The 24,185-nt window shown below is 39.7% G+C and overlaps 1 protein-coding gene across 4 annotated transcripts in view; it reads left to right on the top strand.

The window, feature by feature from the left end:
* Positions 1–24,185, top strand: part of c7h11orf65 (chromosome 7 C11orf65 homolog) — a 63,852-nt gene that overhangs the window by 29,540 nt on the left and 10,127 nt on the right. For 2 of the 4 annotated variants that reach the window (XM_069891297.1, XM_069891299.1), the window contains 4 exons: positions 3,791–3,880; positions 8,253–8,306; positions 14,395–14,610; positions 15,345–15,481. In XM_069891297.1, the coding sequence (XP_069747398.1) occupies positions 3,791–3,880; positions 8,253–8,306; positions 14,395–14,610; positions 15,345–15,481 (497 nt within the window). The remainder of the gene's footprint in view (positions 1–3,790; positions 3,881–8,252; positions 8,307–14,394; positions 14,611–15,344; positions 15,482–24,185) is intronic. The other 2 variants (XM_069891298.1, XM_069891300.1) reach the window with 2 other exon arrangements.

Below are 24,185 nucleotides of genomic sequence, written 5' to 3'. Positions count from 1 at the left end.
TGCGGTGAGCTGCTTGGCTCACCTTTGAATTCTTATTGCAGCTACACCATTGCTGGAATCGTTTGAGACCAAATATTATGGCAAGCCCTTCTTTTTCCAGTTGTGTGTAATTAAGTTCAAAAGCCATCAAAGACCGGAAGGCATAAAAGCCTTTTCCCCTTTTTCAGTCACTTTGTGACAACATCGCTCCTAAGCCCACTGGTGATGCAGCCACTGCAAGGGTCAAGAATGTTGTTAAGTGACATCAGTAGTTCTTTCAAACGATTGACCATATTACTAGTTTCTTCATTCTAGCACCATTTCTGTTCTTAGCAATTGGTTCAGTGGGCTACATATCGTTGACATATTTGGAATGCGCTTTCGATAATAGTTAATCAAACCCAGGAACGACTGCTCAATTTGTTAGATAGGGTGCTCTGCAGACAGCTTCAATACCAGAGGTATCCATTTGGACTCCATCACTATTGTGAAGCCCAAATATGTTACAGAAGGAGCCATAAATGCACACTTGTCCTGCCGCAGACGGATGTTCGTTTGTTGTATTTAGGTTAGGACCCTTTCTAAGTTAGATAGGTGCTCTGAGTTGTCTCAACCTGTAATTATGCTGTCATTGAGGTAGCATCCTACATTTATGCCATGCAATAATTTGTCCTTGACCACTTGAAATATTGCTGAGGCCGCTGATATTCCATATGGGATTTGGGTATAGGTGAACAACCCCAAATGAATATTGATTGCCACATAATTCTTTGAAGCCTCATCCAATTCTACTTGTTGATATGCTTGGGATAAGTCCAGCTTTGTGAATTTCCTTCATCCACTCAGGACCTGGAATATTTCCACTGCTTTGGGCATAGGAGGTTCAGGTATTTGTAGAGCCTGATTAACGGTGACTTTGTAATCACCACAATTTTGGATTTCTCTGTTGGCTTTTTGCACTGGCACAATGGGAGCTGACCAGTCACTGTATTGGATTCTTTCCAGATTCCTTCGTTTTCCAATCTGTTTAGTTCCAATTCAATTTTCCCTTTATTGTAAACGGTACAATCCTGGGCATATAGAACTTGGGTTCAACCCATGATTTCAAGTGTAACTTTGCCTGGGTTCCTTGGATTTTCCCCAGGCTTTTTTTTTTTTTGAAAACTGCCTGATATTTCTTAAGCACTTGTTCCAGTTTTGGCTTTGCTTCATCCTCCAGGCATATGTTCATTACGGATCCAATTTCCATCCAATCTAGTCGAAAGTCTGATAACCAATTTCTTCTGAACAACGCTGGCTCCTTGGTGTCAACAATGTAGAGGGATAATCTTTTCGGTGTCTGTCTTTTATATTCCATGTTTACTTTGCATTTTCCAAACACCTTAACTTTCTTCCTGTGACTGTTTTTAACAGCATGTCAGCCTCTTTAATGCTGAGGTGAGGTAACAGTCGTGTTTTTAACTTTAGTGGCATTAACAACACTCCTGCCCCCATGTCCAACTCTATTCAGAAAGGTTTGTTGCTGACTTTCACATGGACATAGATTTCTGATTTCTTATCCTTTAATCCACAAATATATATCTGGTCCCTTGTCTTCCTCTGAGTCGTTAGTTTCACTGCTAGGGCTTTCATCCTTCTCCTCTATGGTTTTCACTTGGAGGGTTGTTTTTGCTTTTTCTTCTTTTTTCCCTCGGTGGCACTGTCTTTCTTTCTTGGGCACCTGGCTGTGATTTGTCCCTCTTTGTCACATAAGTGGCATCCAGATTTTCTGAAATGACAATTATCCAGACTGTGGTTGATTTTTATGCACCAGAAGGTATTTTTGGCATGAAAATTTACCTATCACCTGTGGTTCACTTTGACTAATGTCAAAGTTGTTACCTGCCTCCTTGAAATTCAAGGCTGTGTCATACACTGACTTGAGGATTATTTCTTTTGTACTTGACAATCACTGTCTCACACTGCAGTCCGCTAAACCCATTACTAAGTGCTCTCTTAATGCCTCGTTCAAGAATGCACCGAACTCACAGTTTTCTGACCGTCCACGCAATTCAGCCAAATATTCACTGACAGATTCACCTATTTTCTGATTTATCAGATAAATTATTTGTCTTTCTGCCATAACTGGTGATTTGGGGCATGGGTGTGCTCCAATTACAGCACACAAGTTTTTTGTCTTTGGTTTTTCAGGTACTAACAGATTTCATCAACTTAAATGTCTTGGTTCCCACTTGGCTCAGAAACTGCTTGTTTTTTTTTAGTTCAAAACAGATGTGTCTCGAGTATTAAGGGCAAGACAATGTTCATCAAATTTTTCTACATAGTCATGCCAGTCTTCTTCTGACTCCACAAATTTTCAAAACTGTTCCTCCACAATTTTGAATTGACTTCCTGCCTCTTTTCCTTTGTTCTTGTGTTTGAATCTGTGGGCCTCACTGTTGTGGTAGCCTTGTGTTTCCTTTTTAAATCTTTACTCCAACATTTGGGGCATAGAGGAGGACCAATTCAATCCTTGTCACCTATCTGTTATGTATTTTAGGTTTAGAAATACACTGTACACGGAGACATGATGATTCATTCATTGTTTAATACAAATCTAATATCGTTCCCTGCAGCACACAGTATATATGAGAGATGACATCGTACACACACAAGCATATATACATAACTACCTGATCTTCAGAGATGAAAAGCTAATTCATCATGGCCTGCCAAGGTATGGCGTGATGAAATGTATTCTTCCCACCACCCCCCCCACCACCACCACCCTCCTTACATGTGGATGTGATGGAAAATTTCTACTTCCCAGGGCTAGATGGGAAATCATGAACCAGGTGCAAGACACACCATGGGCAAAAAAAAAAGTGGTCAGATCAGATTCATCTACGTGGGAAATACATTTTATAATAAATGAATTAATGTTTATATTTTTGGACAGTTTCTTAGAAATGAGCATTCATCCACAATAATTCACAAGATTAAAGGATAGTTAGACCTTCTGCCAACCTTGAACTACTGATCACAGATAATGCACCACAATTCACAGAAGAACATTTTGTGAAGTTTTCAAAGGGTTGCCAGTGTGAACATTGGGCATTACTTCTTTCCTTTGAACAGAATAATGGAAAGGCAGAAATCTCTCGAACATTGGCCAAGAAACTGGTGACCCTATCTGAGTATCCCAGCCTTCTGAAAACTCCTCAACCCAAGGAACTTCTAAATAGCCAAAATAAAACTCCACTTCCATTACAGATAGAATCAGAAATATGACAGAATTGAGGAGAATAACTGGAAGCGGAGAAGAGAAGACAGACAAACTACTCCAACAGATGATAAAGATAGGCTACCACTAAAAGATGGAGATATAGCGAGGATGAAGCTGACATCAGACGGACATCAGACCTGTGAGAAGGCAATGGTGATTTAACACATACCATGCCAAAGTTCATAGGAACTCAGAATGAAGAAGAACATCCTATATTGTATGAGCTGCCAAGGTGGGTGGATTACTGAAGGGGTTGCTTAATGAAAGCAACCTGGGACCAATGAAGACTTGATCTAGGACATTCCATTGACCCAAGTATTTTGAAGACTTTGTGTTAATCTAAAGCACATGGAATCTAGATAGTTATTTTGTTTTCTTTCATTTATTGATGTTACAGAAAGTGCATTTTTGAAATGACTGCTGTAATTCACTATAACAATGTGCATTTGGGGAATTTAAGTAAACATTCCATTTTTAAATGTTCACAGTAACTTAGCTGATTTTTGATGACATTACTGTAACTATAAATTATGTTTTTGTTTGTAGGATATGCAGCTGTTTAAACATTATAAGAATATGATTAATTTCAGGAAAGGAAACCCTCGGTTCATGATGAAATGTATTAACCCCATTGAGGTAAGAGAAAAGATATATTCTTAGAACACTGAGTTTGTCAACAAGATGTTTTTAAATTCAGCATCATAGCATGTGGAATATCTGGAAAACCAGAATATTTGTTATTTTAGCAGAAGATCATTGGTAGTTTCTCACCTGACCCTCAAATGGGCTGTACCAATAAGAAGCAAAATAAAAAGTTTTTCTTTTGATTTTGTTTATCTGAACTTTGTGAATGAATGTTGGAATCGCTGCAAGAATCATCATGTTTAATGGTTTGTCGCCATTAACCAGAAGGTCATTATTTCATGAAAATTCCAAAATACCTGTGACTTCGAATTGAATTACGATTTCATGTAATGTGATATTATCAGGCGACCAAATGTAGATGAACTTCTGATAAGTATTTAGTAGAAAATGAGCCAAGAGTAATATTTCCTGGAACTCTATTTATAGATCCTGAAGTGCGTGCTGACTGTGAATGTATTGACCACATATGATAAATATTCAGTCTCCAAGAGAGAGCTGTGTTTTACGGAGTGCATACCTATTGGGATTTTTGGTGTTCTGCTTACCTTTACACTTTTCTGTTAGTAAAAATAAAATTGACTTACAATGGATTTGCAGTAATAGTACTTTGAGTCTGGATCCTGATTTCGAACATTATTTGATTGACCTGTTCTCATCAGATCAGGACTTAATCAAGAGTATTCTTGGGTACTTAGTCAATATCTATGAAAAATATCCATCAGGATTATTTCTAATCTGTAACTTTTTTCTGTTGCTGAAGTTATTATACAATAACCAGTGAGTATTTATTTTACTGGAATGAGGAGATACTAACACACTTACGTTTCACTGTAGCCATGCACAATATTACTTTCACATGTTTTAATCTCTCAGAAAATGTTAATTATTAAATTGAAAAAAAATTGAAAAATGTTAGAAGCACTGAAAAAAAACACACATAGAAACAAAGTATAAATGATAATGTTAATGTTTCCAACATAACCATTAATCAGAACAGAAAGTCATAGATCTTAAAAAAAAATGTATTATACTAGGCAAATGAAAAGCAGACCCCATTTGTTCATCAATGGAATAGAATCTCAAGAACAGTGCTCTTGTGAAAATGGTGGTGAGTCACCTTCTTCAACCAATGAAGTTTTTTCTCGGCTTTCTTGGGTTTGGATTTCTTGGACTTGGATCCAGTGATAATAGAGTGGAAAAATATATCCAGATGTGAATGATGTGATATCCTTAAAATAAAATATGTAGATGATGATCTTCCCATGCATTTATCTGTCCATGTCGTTATTGAAGGTAAATGTGTGGTGTGGTACTATTGGAATATCCAGGGAAGTAATTTTATTGCCTGTACTCTGACCTGTTCCTGTGGCCACAGTATTTAATGTGGTTAGTCCAGCTAGGTTCCTAGTTAATAGTGATCCCCAGAATGCTGACTTGCCATGGTAATGTCACTTAAAGTGAAGGATTATGGTTAGTCTTTATTGTTGGAGAGCAGGGAATGTTATTTGCCATTTTCCTGCCTATATCTGAATGTTGTCCTGGCCTTGCAGGCATGGACTATTTTATTGCAGAGGAGTTACAAATAGAACTGTAATTTGTGCAAATTATCAGTGAATATGTCTACATATGAATGATCTCGGAAGAAACAGATGCAGATGATTAGACCTCGGACACTGTGCTGAGGAACCCTTGCAATGATGTCCTGGGACTGGAATGATTATCTCCATTTCCCTCTGGGCAAGTTAGTGACTCCAACTTTTGAGGTCTATCAGTTTCAGTTTTCAGGGCACTTAATGCCACACTTGGCCAAAAGTTGCCTTGATCTTGAGAACATTCAATTTCATCTCAGTCCTGGCATTTTATTGTTTGGCCAATATTTGACCACAGGCTATGAAGAGGTTTGGAACAAAGGGCCCTAGTAAAATCCAAACTGATTATTAGTGATCTGGTATAAGTAAGTAAATGGCACTTGATAACTTTATTGATGATCATTTCTGTCTCTTTGATAATAATTGAGAGCAGACTAATGATGGTCAAATTGGACACTGCTTTTGAGAATATTTCATATTTAGTGTTTAAAGTAAAATAAAATTAATTGGTTCAAGAACTGACATCATTTTAAAATTTTCTTTTGTTTGCTATAGTACTTAATTGTGGCTTTTTAATAGTGAAAATTGGAAATCATACATACAGTAAAATACCCATTATCAGGAATTCAAGCAACCAGCAAATAAAATTGTGGAAAATAAATAGGTAAAAAGTACAAAAGTTTAAAATTGGTATTCCCAGTGGTTAGTGTTGCCCATGATTCGGAGCCGAACAGGAGTGTGGGTACGATAACGACTCTGTACACACTGATCTTTGTGTGTTTCTTCAGGTGGTTGTTTTCCAGACTCTTTTGTGTAATCTTCCAAAGGCGCTATTTGCCTTGGCGAGTCTGTTGTCTATCTCTTTGTCGATCCTTGAGTCAGATGAAATGGTGCAGCCGAGGTAGGTAAACTGGTTGACTGTTTTGAGTTCTGTGTGCCCGATGGAGATGTGGGGGGGCTGGTAGTCATGGTGGGGAGCTGGCTGATGGAGGACCTCAGTTTTCTTCAGGCTGACTTCCAGGCCAAACATTTTGGCAGTTTCCGCAAAACAGAACGTCATGCGCTGGAGAGCTGGCTCTGAATGGGCAACTAAAGCGGCATCGTCTGCAAAGAGTAGTTCACGGACAAGTTGCTCTTGTGTCTTGGTGTGAGTTTGCAGGCGCCTCAGATTGAAGAGACTGCCATCCGTGCGGTACCGGATGTGGGTCCTCTACCGCATCACCTACGGCTCCTAGTACGCTTCCATCAGCGCTGTCTCTGCTTCATCCTCAATATTCATTGGAATGACTTCATCACCAACATCGAAGTACTCGAGCTGGCAGAGTCCGCAAGCATCGAACCCATGCTGCTGAAGACCCAACTGCGCTGGGTGGGTCACGTCTCCAGAATGGAGGACCATCGCCTTCCCAAGATCGTGTTCTATGGCGAGCTCTCCACTGGCCACCGAGACAGAGGTGCACCAAAGAAGAGGTACAAGGACTGCTTAAAGAAATCTCTTGGTGCCTGCCACATTGACCACCGCCAGTGGGCTGATATCGCCTTCAACCATGCATCTTGGCGCCTCACAGTTCGGTGGGCAGCAACCTCCTTTGAAGAAGACAGCAGAGCCCACCTCACTGACAAAAGACAAAGGAGGAAAAACCCAACACCCAACCCCAACCAACCAATTTTCCCTTGCCACCGCGCCTGCCTGTCCCACGTCGGACTTGTCAGTCACCAACGAGCCTGCAGCAGACGTGGACGTACCCCTCCATAAACCTTCGTCCGTGAAGCCAAGCCAAAGGAAAGGAAGTTTGCCAATCCATGCAACACACAATCTCAAGCGATTGGCAAATTCTTTTCTTTTTAAAATATTTTTATTGAGTTTAACACAAGGTATACTAATGATAATGTAAATCAAATTATATCATATAAATATCACAAATCAATTGTAAATTAGAAGCATAACCATGATTATTACGTAAATTATTTTGTTCAGGAAATCAAATTCTATAATTATAATAATTAAACAAAAAAATCATAACTCATGCTATGCCCAAAAATAATATTGAATACAAAAAATATACAAATAATGCATATAAAATTTCCCTATATAAGATATTTTACACTTCTCTGATGTAATCATGTTGTTCTGTGACATGAGCAACAAGCAAATATAGATGACACTTTCCTTATTCTAATATATCCTAATTTCAAAGTATCATCTTCCAAAGCATGAGCTGCTATATCCCAAATTTCAATCTCTTTAATCCAGCAAATCAAACTCTATGGCTGCTGCTTTATGTAGTTTTAATTTGTTGATAAAATGGGTAAACATTTTGCGTAGCTTCGCATTAATTCTTTCTTAGCAATGAATAACAAAGTATTTACTGTATAATAGAGATACAAAAGATATAAGATATATAGAAAAAACATAACAGTATTTAAAGAGATACTCAGACTTTAAAGAGATACATAACAGTTTTTAAAGAGACAAAATTCAAAGAAAAATTTCTCGTGCTCACACTTCCTTTACATCTTGAAGAATAGTGAGCAAGTTGTTAGTCTGGGTGAACATTATGAGATATTACATCATAGCCACTATGGTAACACTACAAACACAGGCTCAAAATTAAAGAATCAAAAAACACAAGGTTTTAACCTTTACAGCAAATTCACTTATCTGGCATCTACCAATCCCCAATGGTACTGGATTCCAGGGTTTTACTGTAAGTGGTGAATTTTGAAAAGTTGCCATTGTGTAACCTCAATCTGTTGCTTCTATTCATTCACAGGCAGATTTCCTGGACAATGCTGCTGGAGTTCATGTCCGATTCAGACTGGGTGGAGTAAGTAATCGTTGTTGCCACTGATTGAAGTTAATACCATTTCTGTCCATACCTTTTTACTGCTGTTACATTTTAGATGTTATCTGGGTTTCTGGATGGAATTTGTTCAATTTGGTTAACTTTATAGTTTGCCAAAAATGTAAAGCAAGTAATTTCCACGTCTGTCAGTGTTCTGCAGTCCAAGTGCAGCTGGAAGAGATGAGGTCAGATGGACAAAATTTAACAAAAAAATATTGTAGATACTAGAATCTTAAGCAAAAATAAAACAGCTGAAGGAATTCAGCAGATCAGGTCAAAAATCATGGAGAGAAAGGAACAGCCGGTGTTTCAGGTCATAATCCTGCCTCAGAAAGGAGAAGGGAGCATGAAAGAGGGGGAGAAGTCTACATGTGGTTGATGGACCGAGGAGGGGGTGAATGATGACAGACAGGTTGAGTGGATGGAGCAGGAGGGTTTTGGGAGACCGAGGCAGGGGAGTGATAGGTGGAAGCAGACAAAGGGAAAAAGTGCAGATGGAGCCTGAAGGCAAATGAGAGCATTAAGGGGGAGACCACTGCTGAAGGAAGGAGATTGAGGGAACAGTATAATGCAGGGATGGTGGCTGGATGACAACAGTGAGGGAAAAGATGGTTGTATGTTTGTGCTGGGCAGGTGGGGAAGGGGAAAATAGGAAAACTGAGTAACTGGGGATTGGAGAGGAGTGGTTAGAAAATAGAATGTGTGTGAAAAGACCTCAAAGGATGAGGACAGGGAAAGGGACTGAAGAAGAATGTGCTATGTGAAATTGGAACATTCATGTTCATATTGTAGGTTATTCAGATGAAATATGAGATTCTGCTCTTCAGATTTGCATTTGACTTCACTGTGGCAATGAATCAGACAGGCTTGTGAGGAAATGAGAAGAGGAATATTGAATAATATTTTATCTGCATTAAAAGTATCTTTGAAGCTTCTATCAAACCAGACAATCTAGTATTCAAGTCATGTGAGGGCATGGAATACATGCTGAACCCCTCACCAAAATAAAATTGCTGAAATTTAGAGTTCTTCATCTTGACAAATATCTTTCTTTTCTACTTAAAAGTCTATAATCTTTGTCTATCTTGCGTAATGCACCAGTTTCCAACTCTAGATTGAGACTCTCTTCATGATTTCTTGGCCTAGGTAAGATTACAAGAAATCTCCAGGCCCATTCCAACACCAAATCTGTGGCACTTTTGCATATTACAATGAGTTATTGTGGAAGTTCACAGGAATAATCCTGAAACCTCAGATCACAGATTTACATGGTTAGATAATTTGACCAAAGCAAAAAAAAAACCTAATCCTAAACCAATTTTTATCAGTATTGGAAGATGTACCATTCTTGAATAAATTCACTCCATCATAAAAGGGTAATTTCTCCTTTGTGGTGGCTTCAATGGGTAGCTTTGGTTTTATTCGGTTTTCTTTGTTTAAATTCACAGTTGAATTTCCATTACTCAATTACAATTGAAATTCCCATCACTGGTTCAAATGCGGAAAATTATCCCATATAAATTTTTAAAACATATTTTATTTCTTTTTCACCTTTTATTTCCATCATTTACATTGCTCAATTTCTGAGCATATCTGTCTTAAAACTGAACACCACTGCCTTTTTAAAAATTGTTAAAAATTTTTCACACTGTGAACCATATCAATCAAAATACATACAAGCGTTCTAGGAGCCGTAGGTGATGCCGGTAGAGGACCCATGATTCGGAGCCAAACAGGAGCGTGGGTATGACAACGGCTCTGTACACGCTGATCTTTGTGTGTTTCTTCAGGTGGCTGTTTTTCCAGACTCTTTTGTGTAGTCTTCCAAAGGCGCTATTTGCCTTGGCGAGTCTGTTGTCTATCTTTTTGTCGATCCTTGCATCAGATGAAATGGTGCAGCCGAGGTAGGTAAACTGGTTGACTGTTTTGAGTTCTGTGTGCCCGATGGAGATGTGGGGGGGCTGGTAGTCATGGTGGGGAGCTGGCTGATGGAGGACCTCAGTTTTCTTCAGGCTGACTTCCAGGCCAAACATTTTGGCAGTTTCCGCAAAACAGGACGTCAAGCGCTGAAGAGCTGGCTCTGAATGGGCAACTAAAGCAGCATCGTCTGCAAAGAGTAGTTCACGGACAAGTTGCTCTTGTGTCTTGGTGTGAGCTTGCAGGCGCCTCAGATTGAAGAGACTGCCATCCGTGCGGTACCGGATGTAAACAGCGTCTTCATTGTTGAGGTCTTTCATGGCTTGTTTCAGCATCGTGCTGAAGAAGATAGTAAAGAGGGTTGGTGCGAGGATGCAGCCTTGCATCATGCCTTTGTCCATGGAGAAGGGTTCGGAGAGCTCATTGCTGTATCTGACCCGACCTTGTTGGTGTTCGTGCAGTTGGATCACCATGTTGAGGAACTTGGGGGGGCATCCAAGGCACGCTAGTATTTGCCAAAGCCCTTTCCTGCTCACGGTGTCAAAGGCTTTGGTGAGGTCAACAAAGGTGATGTAGAGTCCTTTGTTTTTGTTCTCTGCACTTTTCTTGGAGCTGTCTGAGGGCAAAGACCATATCAGTAGTTCCTCTGTTTGCGCAAAAGCCACACTATGATTCTGAATTCTTCCAAACATACAGGTTGGAATTCGCCCATCCTTATTGAATGAAGATCTACCGGGACCAGTGCCTGAAGATAGCGCACAAAATCAGTGAACCGGTGCGGACTCGAAAGGCCAACATGACCTGTTTTCGCTCCGTAAATGGTTATATGGTTATATGGGAGGACATTTTCGGCGACACTAGGTATTAGTCTATTAAGGAGAATCCTAGCGAAGATTTTGCCTGCAATGGAGAGCAGCGTGATTCCCCTGTAGTTTGAGCAGTCTGATTTCTCGCCTTTGTTTTTGTACAGGGTGATGATGATGGCATCATGAAGGTCCTGAGGCAGCTTTCCTTGATCCCAGCAGAGCATAAAAAACTCATGCAGTTTGGTATGCAGAGCTTTGCCGCCAGCCTTCCAGACCTCTGGGGGGATTCCAATCATACCTGCTGCTTTGCCACTTTTCAGTTGTTCAATTGCCTTATATGTCTCTTCCCGGGTAAGGACCTCATCCAGCTCTAGCCTCAAGGGTTGTTGAGGGAGCTGGAGCAGGGCGGATTCTTGGACTGAGCGGTTGGCACTGAAAAGAGATTGGAAGTGTTCTGACCATCGATTGAGGATGGAGATCTTGTCGCTGAGGAGGACTTCGCCATCTGACCTGCGCAGAGGGCTTTGGACTTGGGGTGAGGGGCTGTACGCCACCTTTAGTGTCTCATAAAAACCCCTGAAGTCGCCAATGTCGGCGCTAAGCTGGGTTCATTTGGCGAGGCTAGTCCACCACTCATTTTGGATCTCCCGGAGTTTGCGCTGAATATGGCTGCATGCGAGACGGAAGGCTTGTTTTTTCTCTGGCCAGGAAGGCTTTGCAAGGTGAGCCTGGTGGGCAGATCGCATCTTTGCCAGCAGCTCCTGGATTTCCTGGTTGTTTTCGTCAAACCAGTCCTTGTTTTTCCTGGAGGAGAAGCCCAGTACCTCTTCAGTGGATTGCAGTATGGCTATTTTCAGCTGATCCCAGAGGGTTTCAGGAGATGTGTCCGTGAGGCAGTTTGCATCCTCGAGCTTTGCTTGGAGGTTTGCCTGGAAGTTTCCTCTCGCTACGTCTGACTGCAAATTTCCAACATTGAACCTCTTTCTGGGGGCTCCACTGTTCTTGAACTTTGGCTTGAAGTGAAGGTTGAACTTGCAGCGAACAAGCCGGTGGTCAGTGTGGGATTCCGTGCTGGGCATGACCCTGGTGTGGAGCACATCTCGTTTGTCTCTTCCTCTCACCAGAACGTAGTCCAGGAGGTGCCAGTGTTTGGATCGGGGATGCATCCAGGTAGTCTTCAGGCTGTCTCTCTGCTGGAAAAGGGTGTTAGTAACAAATAAATGTTACAAAGTTTATAATGTGATTAAATAACCATAACAACAGATAACTTGGTATTTGTATTGGGAAAGGTTATGGCTGTCATGTGACATGTCATGAGGACACACCAGCTCTCAATCAAGGTTTGGTTCTGCCCCACCCATTAGTGCACACCTTGCTGTTGGACCCATGTAAATTAGCTGGACTGGACTCTCCAACCTGTCTGTTCTTGGCCTTGGGTCATTGGCTGAAGTAATTGGATTTACCCTCCCGGCACCGAGCCATTGTTCCCTTCTAACAACCTGAGCTGGAACCTTCAGCATTATAAAGGTGCCATGTGTTCTTTGTTCTCTCTCTCTGCCAGCTTGGGACCATCCTGCTTCACTCCAGGCTGTTCTGCACAGAGTTCCAACAGGAAGCGCCCATTGTCATTGCACTTGCCGACACCATGCTTGCCAAGGATTCCTGGCCAGGTTTCTGAGTCTTTGTCGACGCGAGCGTTGAAGTCGCCAAGGATGACAACCTTGTCGGGTGTAGGGGTGCGTTGGATGAGGTTGCGCAGATCAGTGTAGAACTTGTCCTTTTCTGCTGGTTCCACCTGAAGGGTTGGAGCTTAGACACTGATGAGGGTGATTATTTATCATTGTGTCTGTAATCACATATTCAAAGCTGCTTCCTTCTGGTAATCTCAGCCTGTTTCCCAATTTATCCTTTAAGTAGGCTTTCAGTTGATGGTATCCAAACATTGTACCATGAGTTATTCCATATTTGTACTTCATTTGTTCAAATGTTAATAAATTATTTCCCAAAAAACAATTTTCTATTCTTTTAATTCCTTTTCTCTCCCATTCTCTAAAGAAAAGGTTATCTATTGTAAAAGGGATTAGCTGATTTTGCGTCAATAATAATTTTGGTAGTTGGTAATTTGTTTTTTTCCTTTCTAAGTGAATCTTTTTCCATATATTGAGTAAATGATGCAATACTGGTGAGCTCTTATATCGTATCAGCTTTTCATCCCACTTATAAAGTGTATGTTCCAGTACCTTCTCCCTTATTTTATCTAGCTCTATCTTAGTCTAATTTTCCCTTGCCTGATAAAAATCTGAAAAATACCTTAATTGTGCTGCTCTATAATAATTTTTAAAATTTGGTAACTGCAAACCACCTTGGTTGTACCTCTCTGTTAATTTATCTAATGCTATCCTCGGTTTCCCCCCCTTTCCATAAAAAATTCCTTATTACACTCTATAAGTTTTGAAGTGTTGTCACAGCTGCATCAAAGCATGCACACACATCTATTCAACAGTTTACACAATGCTTTGTGAATGAGTAAACAGGTTTGGTAGGTCTCAAAGGCAAGGACTCTGGACACAATTTTGATGGGGAAGGATTTTATTTACAGAAGGCAAGTGGGAAATGGTAACTGATGCAACACACACACAGTTTATAGTAGCTGTGCGAAAGTAATAGCGGACAATTAGTAACAAACGTGGGGACAAAATATATATACATACACACAATGAACTGGTACACACAATGATAAAGGAAAAATCACTGTAATGCCCTACCATCCCTTGACTCAGTGCAGGCACGGCTCTATGCTGCAAGGGACACTAATTAAATGCTCCCAACCCTTTTAACAGTGCACATCTTACCAACAGTTTCTCCAGTACCCTTCCACATTTCTAGGCCTGGAGTGAAGCAGGATGGTCCCAAGCTGGCAAAGAGCGAGAGAACAAAGAACACATGGCACCTTTATAGTGCTGAAGGTTCCAGCTCAGGTTGTTAGAAGGGAACAATGGCTCAGTGCCAGGAGGGTAAATCCAATTACTTCAGCCAATGACCCAAGGCCAAGAACAGACAGGTTGGAGAGTCCAGTCCAGCTAATTTACATGGGTCCAACAGCAAGGTGTGCACTAATGGGTGGGGCAGAACCAAACCTTGATTGGGAGCTGGTGTGTCCTCATGACATGTCACATGACAGCCATAACCTTTCCCAATACAAATGCCAAGTTATCTGTTGTTATGGTTATTTAATCACATTATAAACTTTGTCGCATTTATTTGTTTATAAATGTTTATAAATAATGGCCTGAACATTTTACTGATTTAATTCAACCTAATTTGGTTCTCCCTGGTCTGGTTGATAGGAAACATTTCCTCCAAAAATCTACTACAAAATATTCACACACCGGCCAATTGTGGATTTGTGTGCATACAGTCCAAAAGATTACACTAATCTTGCAGCCAAACAGGAAGTACCTAGGCAAATTCATAACCATAATCCTGTGAAAATTCAGGAAGATGATCACAGTGGATGGTACAAACGAAAGGAGAATAATGACTGGAGAAGTCTTTCAGACAAGGTAATAACCCACTAAACACTTTTCAGAGATAATATGTTTATAGTTGTGTTCATAAAATTAAACCTGAGGTGGGTGGCTCTTGGCTGTTGCTAGAACAAAGCCAAGAACTGGAGAAGCACTGATATTTCAGGGTGTTGATGTCAGAAGTGGTTACAGAGAGACTAAGCCAAGAAGTAATTTGAAAATAGGAATGAGATTTTAAAAAAATACATAATTACTAGAAGCCACAATTGACCATTGAGTACGAAGATGATGCATGGATGCGAGTTAGGACATGAGCAACAGTTTGGAATAATCTCAAGCTTATGGAATTGGAGGTTGGTCAGAACTGTGTTAAAGTTGTTTTGTCTAATAGGAACAAGGATAACTGCAAAAGTATAAAATGGACGAAAATTAAGTTAAGCTAATAATATGGAGAAAATTACAACCCACATATAGTTAAAAAGATAACCTGCCTTTAAGATGGTATGCTAAACAAAAATTGTAGGTTTTCACCCTATGTATTCCTGTTGTAGGCAGAGTTCTCCAGAATTTAAGTCCAAATTTGTTCAAAATTAAATGTGATTGTGATAGCTACAATCTTTTTGAGGACCATTCAAGAAAGTCTCAGTCAAAAACTTGGTTTATTTTATCCACAGCTTGGATACATTAATTGTACCATTAATTTAAACATGGGATCATGAGAATTTTATTGTTATTCATGTGTTATTAACTTTCTTTTATATATTGTTCAGTACCTTGGAACCACAATAGATTACATGCAGTTTGAGCCGAACAGAAAGACAATGACATTTCATCATTCCGTATCCCAAAGGAAACAGGACATTGTGAGAAAACATAAAAAAAGAAAAGTTGAATGGATGAAAAAGATGTAAGTTTGAAGAAAAGGAGACAGAATTTCATTGAGATCGGGCATATCTATAGTTGTAGAAGAAAATGCAAGAACACTGGACTGTCCCTGATGAGAAAGAAAAAAATTCAAATGGGCCACCAAAGCAAATGTTTACTAATCTTCAGCAAAACAGTGGTTTCAAGGAAATCAGTTTGAGGCCACCTGTTCAATTTCACTATTTTTAAATCACATCCAATTTTCATATTTTTCTAGAATATGGTAGATTCCTCACAATCAAGTGAGGGCAGGTTTTGCCAACTCTGGTAGTCATGTGTAAGATTTGACAGCAATGCTATATTACTTTGAGGGTCATCTTATCCACATTCATTTCTGATCCCACCGATTAGTCCTTTTTCCACTGGCATACCAGTTAACGGGCTGTGCAGTGTTCCGGGATAGGAAGCTGCTTGTGCTGTTTCTACTGGGCCACCTTTAACCGGGACACTGGCTGCTTTTCCACTGAACACAACTCATCCCTGGGGATCGGAGAGGCTACCTTCAAATGGAATGGATGGAAGTTGTCCTTTTTCCACTGGTTTAATTCGCACGCTGGGATATGAGTAGGGGTAGAGACTGTCAATGCCCAGTATGATTTTACTTTATTTTTTCAAAAATAGATATAACATTTTAAATATCACAATATATTAAACTTTTTCTTACAAACAATAGCAAAACAGTCCCTCCCTCTCCCTTTCCATACATATGAATCCTCATACTGTCAGAGCTCACATATCTTTTAAATACATAGAATACAATTGGGGAAATCACGTTTAAATATATATAATAATTGCATTTATAGTCCTTTTTTTTTAATTACTGTATTTGGGCCCCTATGTGGCTGCTAGATCTTTGCAAAATTGTCATATTTCTTCTTTAAATTATGTGATTTTATTTTTCCCCACAGCTATACAGCTGTTCATTTCCGCGGTCCATTGTGCTATAAGTGGAGGGGAGTCGGACTTCCAAGTGATTACAATACATTTTTTTAATATGATATTTATTCAATTTGTTGCTTATTTCCATAAAATTGCCTCGTAGATCTAGCTCTGGTGTATTCCCCATCCAGACCGTTCGTTCAGTTTCACTAATTTCAGGTTGGGTGAGCGTTGGTCTCCACCTTTCTCTTAAGAACGATCAAACTGGAGAAAACAAAAGAAGGTCCCATTGGCCACTATGTACCTGTGTTTTAATTGTTCGAAGGACATAAGAGTTCCTTCCGTGTAGCAGTCTTCAATATATCTTATACCTTTGTCATTACCGTGAATTTAATATTCTATCACCTAATATTTTTTTTTTTACACATTTTTGTATTGATATCATTTTTTTTTCCCTATACATTCATTTATTTGTCACATTCTGATCATATGGGATTATCTGTCTTTTTTTCTAGTTATTTGACACTCCATTTATAGATAAAATCCTTTGCTTCTCCCTCCTCCATTGAGTACATTCCCATCTGAATCCAAGAGAGGGGGGCTGTCTTCAATGAAGAAGGGTGTGAGAAATGTAACTTGTGCAGCTAAGTAGTATTTTTAAAAATCTGGCAGTCTAAGTCCTCCCAGCCTGTAGTCCCATGTCAGTTTTTCCAGTGGTATTCTTGGTACTTTATTATTCCATAAGAACTGTCTAATATGATATTTTAGTAGTTTAAAGAAGTTTTTAGGTAACAGAATAGGCACCAATTGAAAAAGATACTGCAGTCTTGCATCACTTTCAAGTTGATGCAGTTAACCCTTCCCAATAATCGGTAAGTCTCTCTATTTCTGCAGGTCCTTTTCTATCTTCTCAGAAGAGGAACGTGATCTAGTTTATAGAGATTTTGTTAGTTGTTGTCAGTCGCTATTCCAAGATATTTTATTCCATCTGTCTTCCATTTAAATTTACTTCCTTTTTGGTATCCTTCGGATTCAAATTTTGTTAATGGCAATATCTCACCTTTGTCCATATTTATTTTATAACCTGATATTCTTCCATATTTTTCTACTGTTCCTTGTATTTTCCAAAAATATAGTTGGGTCTGATAGGTATAATAGCACATCCTCAGCAAAGAGACTAATTTAATGTTCTTCTTGTCCAACTTTGAAGCCCTTTGTATCTGGATCCACTTTTATTATATGTCAGCAGTTCAATCGCTAAAATGAAAAGCGCCGGGACAGGGGGCATCCCTGTCTACTCGATCTACTCAAGGGGAACACTGCCAACATCTGATTCTTGGTTATAATTTTAGCTTGTGGTGTATGGTATAAAGTTTTTATCCAGTTTATAAATGTTCCACCTATGCCAAATTTTTCCAATATTTTAAATAGAAAGGGCCATTCCAAATGGTCAAATGCTTTTTCCACGTCCAGCGAGACTGTAATACTTGGATCCCATTTGAATTTTGCCATGTGTATTATGTTAAATAATCTTTCTAGATTATTTGAGGAATGTCTTCTTTTACCAAATACTGCTTGATCTGTATGTATCAATTTTGGTAAATATTGTCCTAACCTATTAGCTAATCCTATCTATCTTGTAGGTATATTGGTCTATATAATGAAGTTTTTAATGGGTTCCTTTTTTTTTGGTAACACTAATAATTGCAGTTGAAAATGATTCTGCGAGGGTCTTTGTTTCTTCTGCTTGGTCCAGAACATCCATTAACAAGGGATTTAATAGTTGTTTAAATTATCTGTAAAATCAGGTAGGATTCCATCCTCCCCTGATGATTCATTAGCCTGCAGGGTACCCAGGGCTTTTCAATTTCTTCCTTTGTAAAGGGAGTGCCTAGTTCTATCCTTTCTCTCTTCTAGTTTTGGAAGTTCAATATTTGACAAAAATTCTTCCATTTCATTCTTATCTCCTAGTAATTCTGATTTGTATGATTTTGTGTAATATTGTCCATAAATGCCATTGATTTCCTTTTGTTTATAGCATTTATTATTCTTGATGACTCCTCTACTTTAATCTGCCAAGATAAAACTTTGTGTGCCCATTTACCTAACTCATAGTATCGTTGTTTAGTTTTTAATATTGACTTTTCTGTTCTATATATTTGTATTGTATTATATCTTAGCTTTTTATTCTCCAGTAATCTGTATTCTTCTTGTTGTCCTGTTCGTTGATTTTATTTCTAATTCTATAACATTTTTCTCCAGACTATTTACTTCTGCCATATATTTTCTCTTAATATTCTTTGTTTAGGATATAATTTATCCCCTCAAATATGCTTTGAGTATGTCCCATATATAAAAAAAACTATTGTTAGTAGATGGCTGATTTGTTTCACAAAATATTGCTATCTATCTCTTTATGGCGCATTGCGCATGTGGATCCGTTATTTAAAAAGGGTTCAAGGAGGAAGCCTGGCAACTATCGGCCTGTAAGTTTGACGTCTGTGGTAGGTAAATTAATGGAGAAAATTCTTAGAGATAGTACTTATAAACATCTGGATAGACAGGGTCTGATCAGGAGCACTCAACATGGATTTGTGGGAGGAAGGTCATGTTTGACCAATCTGATTGAATTTTTTGAAGAGGTGACTAGGAATGTGGATGAGGGTAGCGCAGTGGATGTTGTCTATATGGACTTCAGTAAGGCCTTCGATAAGGTACCACATGGAAGGTTAGTTAGGAAGGTGCAGTCTTTAGGTATAAATTTTAAGATAGTCAAATGGATTGAACATTGGCTGAAAGGGAGAGGCCAAAGAGTGGTAGTGGATAATTGTCTGTCAGGTTGGAGGCCGGTGACCAGTGGTGTGCCTCAAGGATCTGTATTGGGCCCATTGTTGTTTGTTATATACATTAATGATCTAGATGATGGGGTGGTGAATTGGATTAGTAAATATGCAGACGATACTAAGATAGGTGGAATAGTGGATAATGAAGAAGGTTTTCAAGGATTGCAGAGGGATTTGGGCTGCTTAGAAAAGTGGGCTGAAAAATGGCAGATGGAGTTTAATGCTGATAAGTGTGAGGTGCTTCATTTTGGTAAGAAGAATCAGAATAGGACATACGTGGTAAATGGGAGAGCATTGAGGAATACAGAAGAGCAGAAAGATTTAGGAGTGACGGTACATCGTTCCCTGAAGGTAGAAACTCACGTGAATAGGGTGGTGAAGAAGGCTTTTAGTATGCTGGCCTTTATCAATCATTGCATGGAATATAGGAGTTGGGACGTGATGTTGAGATTGTATAAGACGTTGGTGTGGCCTAATTTGGAGTTCTGTGTGCAGTTCTGGTTGCCTAATTATAGGAAGGATATAAACAGAGTGGAGAGAGTGCAGAGAAGGTTTACCAGAATGTTACCTGGGTTTAAGCATCTAGAGTATAGGGAGAGATTGGACAGATTAGGTCTTTATTCTTTGGAGCGTAGAAGGTTGAGAGGGGATTTGATAGAAGTATTTAAGATTATGAAAGGGATAGACAGAGTGGATGTGGATAGACTATTTCCGTTAAGAGGAGGAAAGATTAAAACAAGAGGACATGAGTTAAGAATTAAGGGGCAGAGGTTTAGAGGTAACATGAGGGGGAACTTCTTTACTCAGAGAGTGGTAGCCGTGTGGAATGATCTTCCGGGAGAAATAGTGGCGGCGGAGTCAATTGTATTATTTAAGAAAAGGTTGGACAGGTATATGGATGAGAAGAAGATGGAGGGTTATGGGCATTGTGCAGGGAGGTGGGACTAGAAAGGGGTGTTTGGTTCGGTGCGGACTATAAGGGCCTAATGGCCTGTTTCCGTGCTGTAATTGTTATGTTATGTTATATATGTTATAAATTTGCAGGTTTGTTCTTTTAAGTAGCATTGTATTAAGACACCATCTGTATACATTTTCTTGCTTTTCCATTATTGCAATAGTTAAGTTAGTGGTGAGTTGTCTGATAGAAGCTTAATATTCATAAATGTCCATTCTTCTCTGGTTTGATCAATCGAAGTGTATTTTTATCAATTAGAATTGCTATCCCTCTTGCCTTAGAGGATGGGTAGGTTCATTTTAAATGATCATGTTCCAATTTGGTAAGGTGAGTTTCCTGCAAAAACTTTATATCTGCTTTTAATTTCTATAGATCTGACAAGACCCCATTCCTCTTCACCTTCCTGTTTATCCCGTTAATATTAAGATTAATAACCTTTAGTGTTTTATCCATACCATTAAAAAAAAATATTGTACAGCAATAAAATCTTTCCAATTTAAAAAAAAAACTCTAACATTTCCCTTTTAAGAGACATACACATTTCTCCTTTAAGAAACACACACTCATCCCTAGCTATGATGATGACGTTAACAATAGAACCTGAAAGCCCATGATAAAAGTCCAACGAATCTTCCAAAGAAGAATCCCTCCTTTTAGCACTATCTTTTAAAACTGCTCCTCTCCTGGCGCCATCTTCCCCCTTAAAACAGAGTTTCCAACTTGTTACTTCCTCCACTTTCTTTCCAGAGCTCTCTATATAAATTACAATGAGTTTTCAAAGCCAGAAGAGTCCCATTTGCTATGAAAGGAAAAATTGAGTCTGAATTAAACAGAACCAATATTAGAACCAATACAATACAGTGATTGGGCAGGACCCATCATACCATACAAAAAGCAAACAGTGAAATTTGCATTTGCAGCGATTACAAAATCACCATCAATCCATCATTCAAAATACCTGAACACCCCATGCCCAAGGCAGAAGAGTTGTTCCAAGCACTAAACGGAGGGCAAAAAATTCACAAAACTAGATTTGTCAACAGAGAGAATTGGACAAAAAAAAAATCAAGGGAACATGTGACAATCAATCCCCATCTGGGACTCTTCACCGATACACACGTCTCACGGAATTTTAGCAGCAACTGCAATTTTTCAAGCAACACTGGACAAATAATTACATGTACTCTCAGTTGGGGGTTACCTAGATGATATCATCACAGGCTGAAATGTCTGTGAATGCTTACACTTGAATGATTCTCCCTGAAAATGTACTAAGAAAGGTGGCAGGAAAACTGAAGGATTGGCAATAATTTTTGGTGTAAAAATATTCCACCAATATCTTTACGAAAAAAAGTTCACCCTGATCACAGACAACAAGCCTCTTAGTTTAATCCTGGGGCCACACAAAGGTATACCAGTATTAGCTGCAGCCAGAATTCAAAGATGGGCCATGCTACTAGTAGCGTATAACTATGATATAAAACATAGACCAGGAACATTCAACAGCCATGCAGATGCCTTATCACACATGCCACTGCACGAGACAGAACAACGAGAAGAAATTATTAAATGGACGGTAGAGGCAGCAGCCGTCAACCAAGAACAACGTCAACAACTGCCCATTACAGTCTAGATGATCGCAAAGGAAACCCGAAAAGAGGCAACATTAAACAAGATCCTATACTTCATCCTTAATGGGTGGCTGGAATCTGAAGTCATTCCAGAAGATCTAAAACCTTTCCACACACGCCGCCATGAACTATCAGTCGAAGAAGGATGTTTACTGTGGGATACCCGTACAGTTATTCCAGCCAAATGGCAAACTACCATGTTATCAGAACTACACAACAACCATCCAGGAATGATACAAATGAAAGCACTGGCCTGGATACATGTGTGGTGGTCCTCCATAGACAGAGACATTGAATCAACAGTAAGAGAATGCAGCCAAAAATGCCGCAAGCCAAAGCTAACCCAATGGAAATGGCCATCCAGACCCTGGCATCGGATTTGTGTAGACCATTCACAGGTGAGACTTTCCTAGTAGCTGTGGACTCTCACTCCAAATGGCCAGTAGTTTCACAGGTGAAAAACACTAAACCAGATCCCACGATTGACTTTCTACAAGCTATCTTTGCCACTTATGGATTGCCTCATGAATTAGATACGGGCAATGGGCCTCAATTTACATCAGCACATTTTTTAAAATTTACGCACGACAACAATATCAGACATGTTTTGTCCGCACCCTATCACCCAAGTACTAACGGGGAGGCAGAATGTTTTATAAAAACATTCAAAAAAGCAATGAAAACCATGACACTTCTAAATGCCTCCTGGACACACAAAATCACAGATTTCCTATTGGGATACAGAAACATGCCGCATTCTACTACAAAACACACCCCAGCAGAACTAATGTTTGGCTACAACCTGCTGACCAAGTTGTGCACAGTTCATCCAGATCTGGATCTCCAATTGCAAAAAACAGCATTGCCACAGACCTCACCTAGAACATTGGAAGTGGACGAGAGAGTTCTGGTACAAGATTATAGATAATATAAAGACCCATGGGTGGTAGGAGTAGTCTTACAAAAATTGAGCCCCTGCTCATACTCTGTTCTAGTGGGGGACAGATTGTGGAAACAACACATTGACCAATTATTAAGATTGACTGACAGTAAGGTCCATGATCTGCCTCATGAACTGGAGGAGGTGGAACCAGACTTGCCTTGGTTTATCCTGACCATCCCACCCCTCAGGCCAAATTGGAGGGGGGGGTGGGGCGCAGAGACTGTCGCAGAGCCAAGGAGTCCAGTAACAGACACACGCAGCCAGGACGGCAGCAAAGATGGGCAGTCGCCGCTGAAGGTCAGCGAAGGTGGGCAGTCGCTGCCGACTCGACCGCCGACCCAACTATCTACAGGTCCTGAGCAAATACCAGCACAGCAAAGCATGCCAAGGCAGTCCAAAAGAGAAAGAAGACCACCTGAACACTTTAAAGACTGATTATTATTCAATACTTTCCCTTTTATAATTTATAATTACTCATGAGATGCATTCTAATTCTCACTTGTAGACCTGGGCCCAATGACTTTAAATCAAATTCTTAATCAATCTTCATGGAGAGCTCTTCCAACCTATGTCTGTCTAGTCCTCAGCATGGACATTTCCCCCCCAACAGCAGGAATGAATCTTGAATCTAGATATGCATGGTTCCAAATTCATTTACCTTCTTGTCCAAAATGGGGAAGAAAAGAATAAATGGCTGGAGTGAGATGTGTCGTTTCATGAGATTGGTTGCTTTTCCAGGGCAATGGGAGATGAAGATACAGTTGATAGAGAGGAGAATAATTTACATGATGGGCAGATTTTGTATTCACACCTGTCTGGAGTTTCTTACCAAGCTATGATGCAGACTGGTGTGCTTTCTAGGCTGTGGTGTCAATGTGTTTGGGTCAGGACTGTAGAGCTCGTAGAAAGAACCAAAGACTTGTTGATCCAAACCAAGGCTTTTATTAGCAAAAGACAGGAGCTCTTCACAAGTGGCTGACCAGTCCGGAATGAACCAACCTGGCTAGGGACACACCCCTCTAAGGCCCAGACAGTAGGCGTGGCTAAGCTCTCAGCCAATCCCTGTAAGCACAGTCATTACATACTCTAGATACTGTAACTATATACATTGGTGATAGGTCTGTACTATCACAAGGACAGGTTGTTTTTTTTAAAATTTTTTTATTTTTCACACCATAAATCACATTAGCCATGATATACACTATTTCTTTTTCACACATATACAGTGACTTTTTCTCCCCCCCCCCCCCCCCTCTCATCCATTTTAGGTATACAATCTAGGTTGCATTAAGCCAGTCAGACAATGTTGTCATTCAACAAAATTACACCAGAAATTCTACTGAGTCCATTCTTTTCTTTCCTTCTCCTTCCATCAACTTAGGTAATGTTTGTCCCCGGTAGGTTTTCGCTATTGTATTTAATGTAACGCTCCTATA

The sequence above is a fragment of the Narcine bancroftii genome, chromosome 7 (assembly GCF_036971445.1).
Source record: "Narcine bancroftii isolate sNarBan1 chromosome 7, sNarBan1.hap1, whole genome shotgun sequence".
NCBI classification, from domain to species: Eukaryota; Metazoa; Chordata; class Chondrichthyes; order Torpediniformes; family Narcinidae; genus Narcine; species Narcine bancroftii.
Note: the sequence above shows the minus strand (reverse complement) of the source record. Positions and strands in the feature narration are given on the sequence as shown.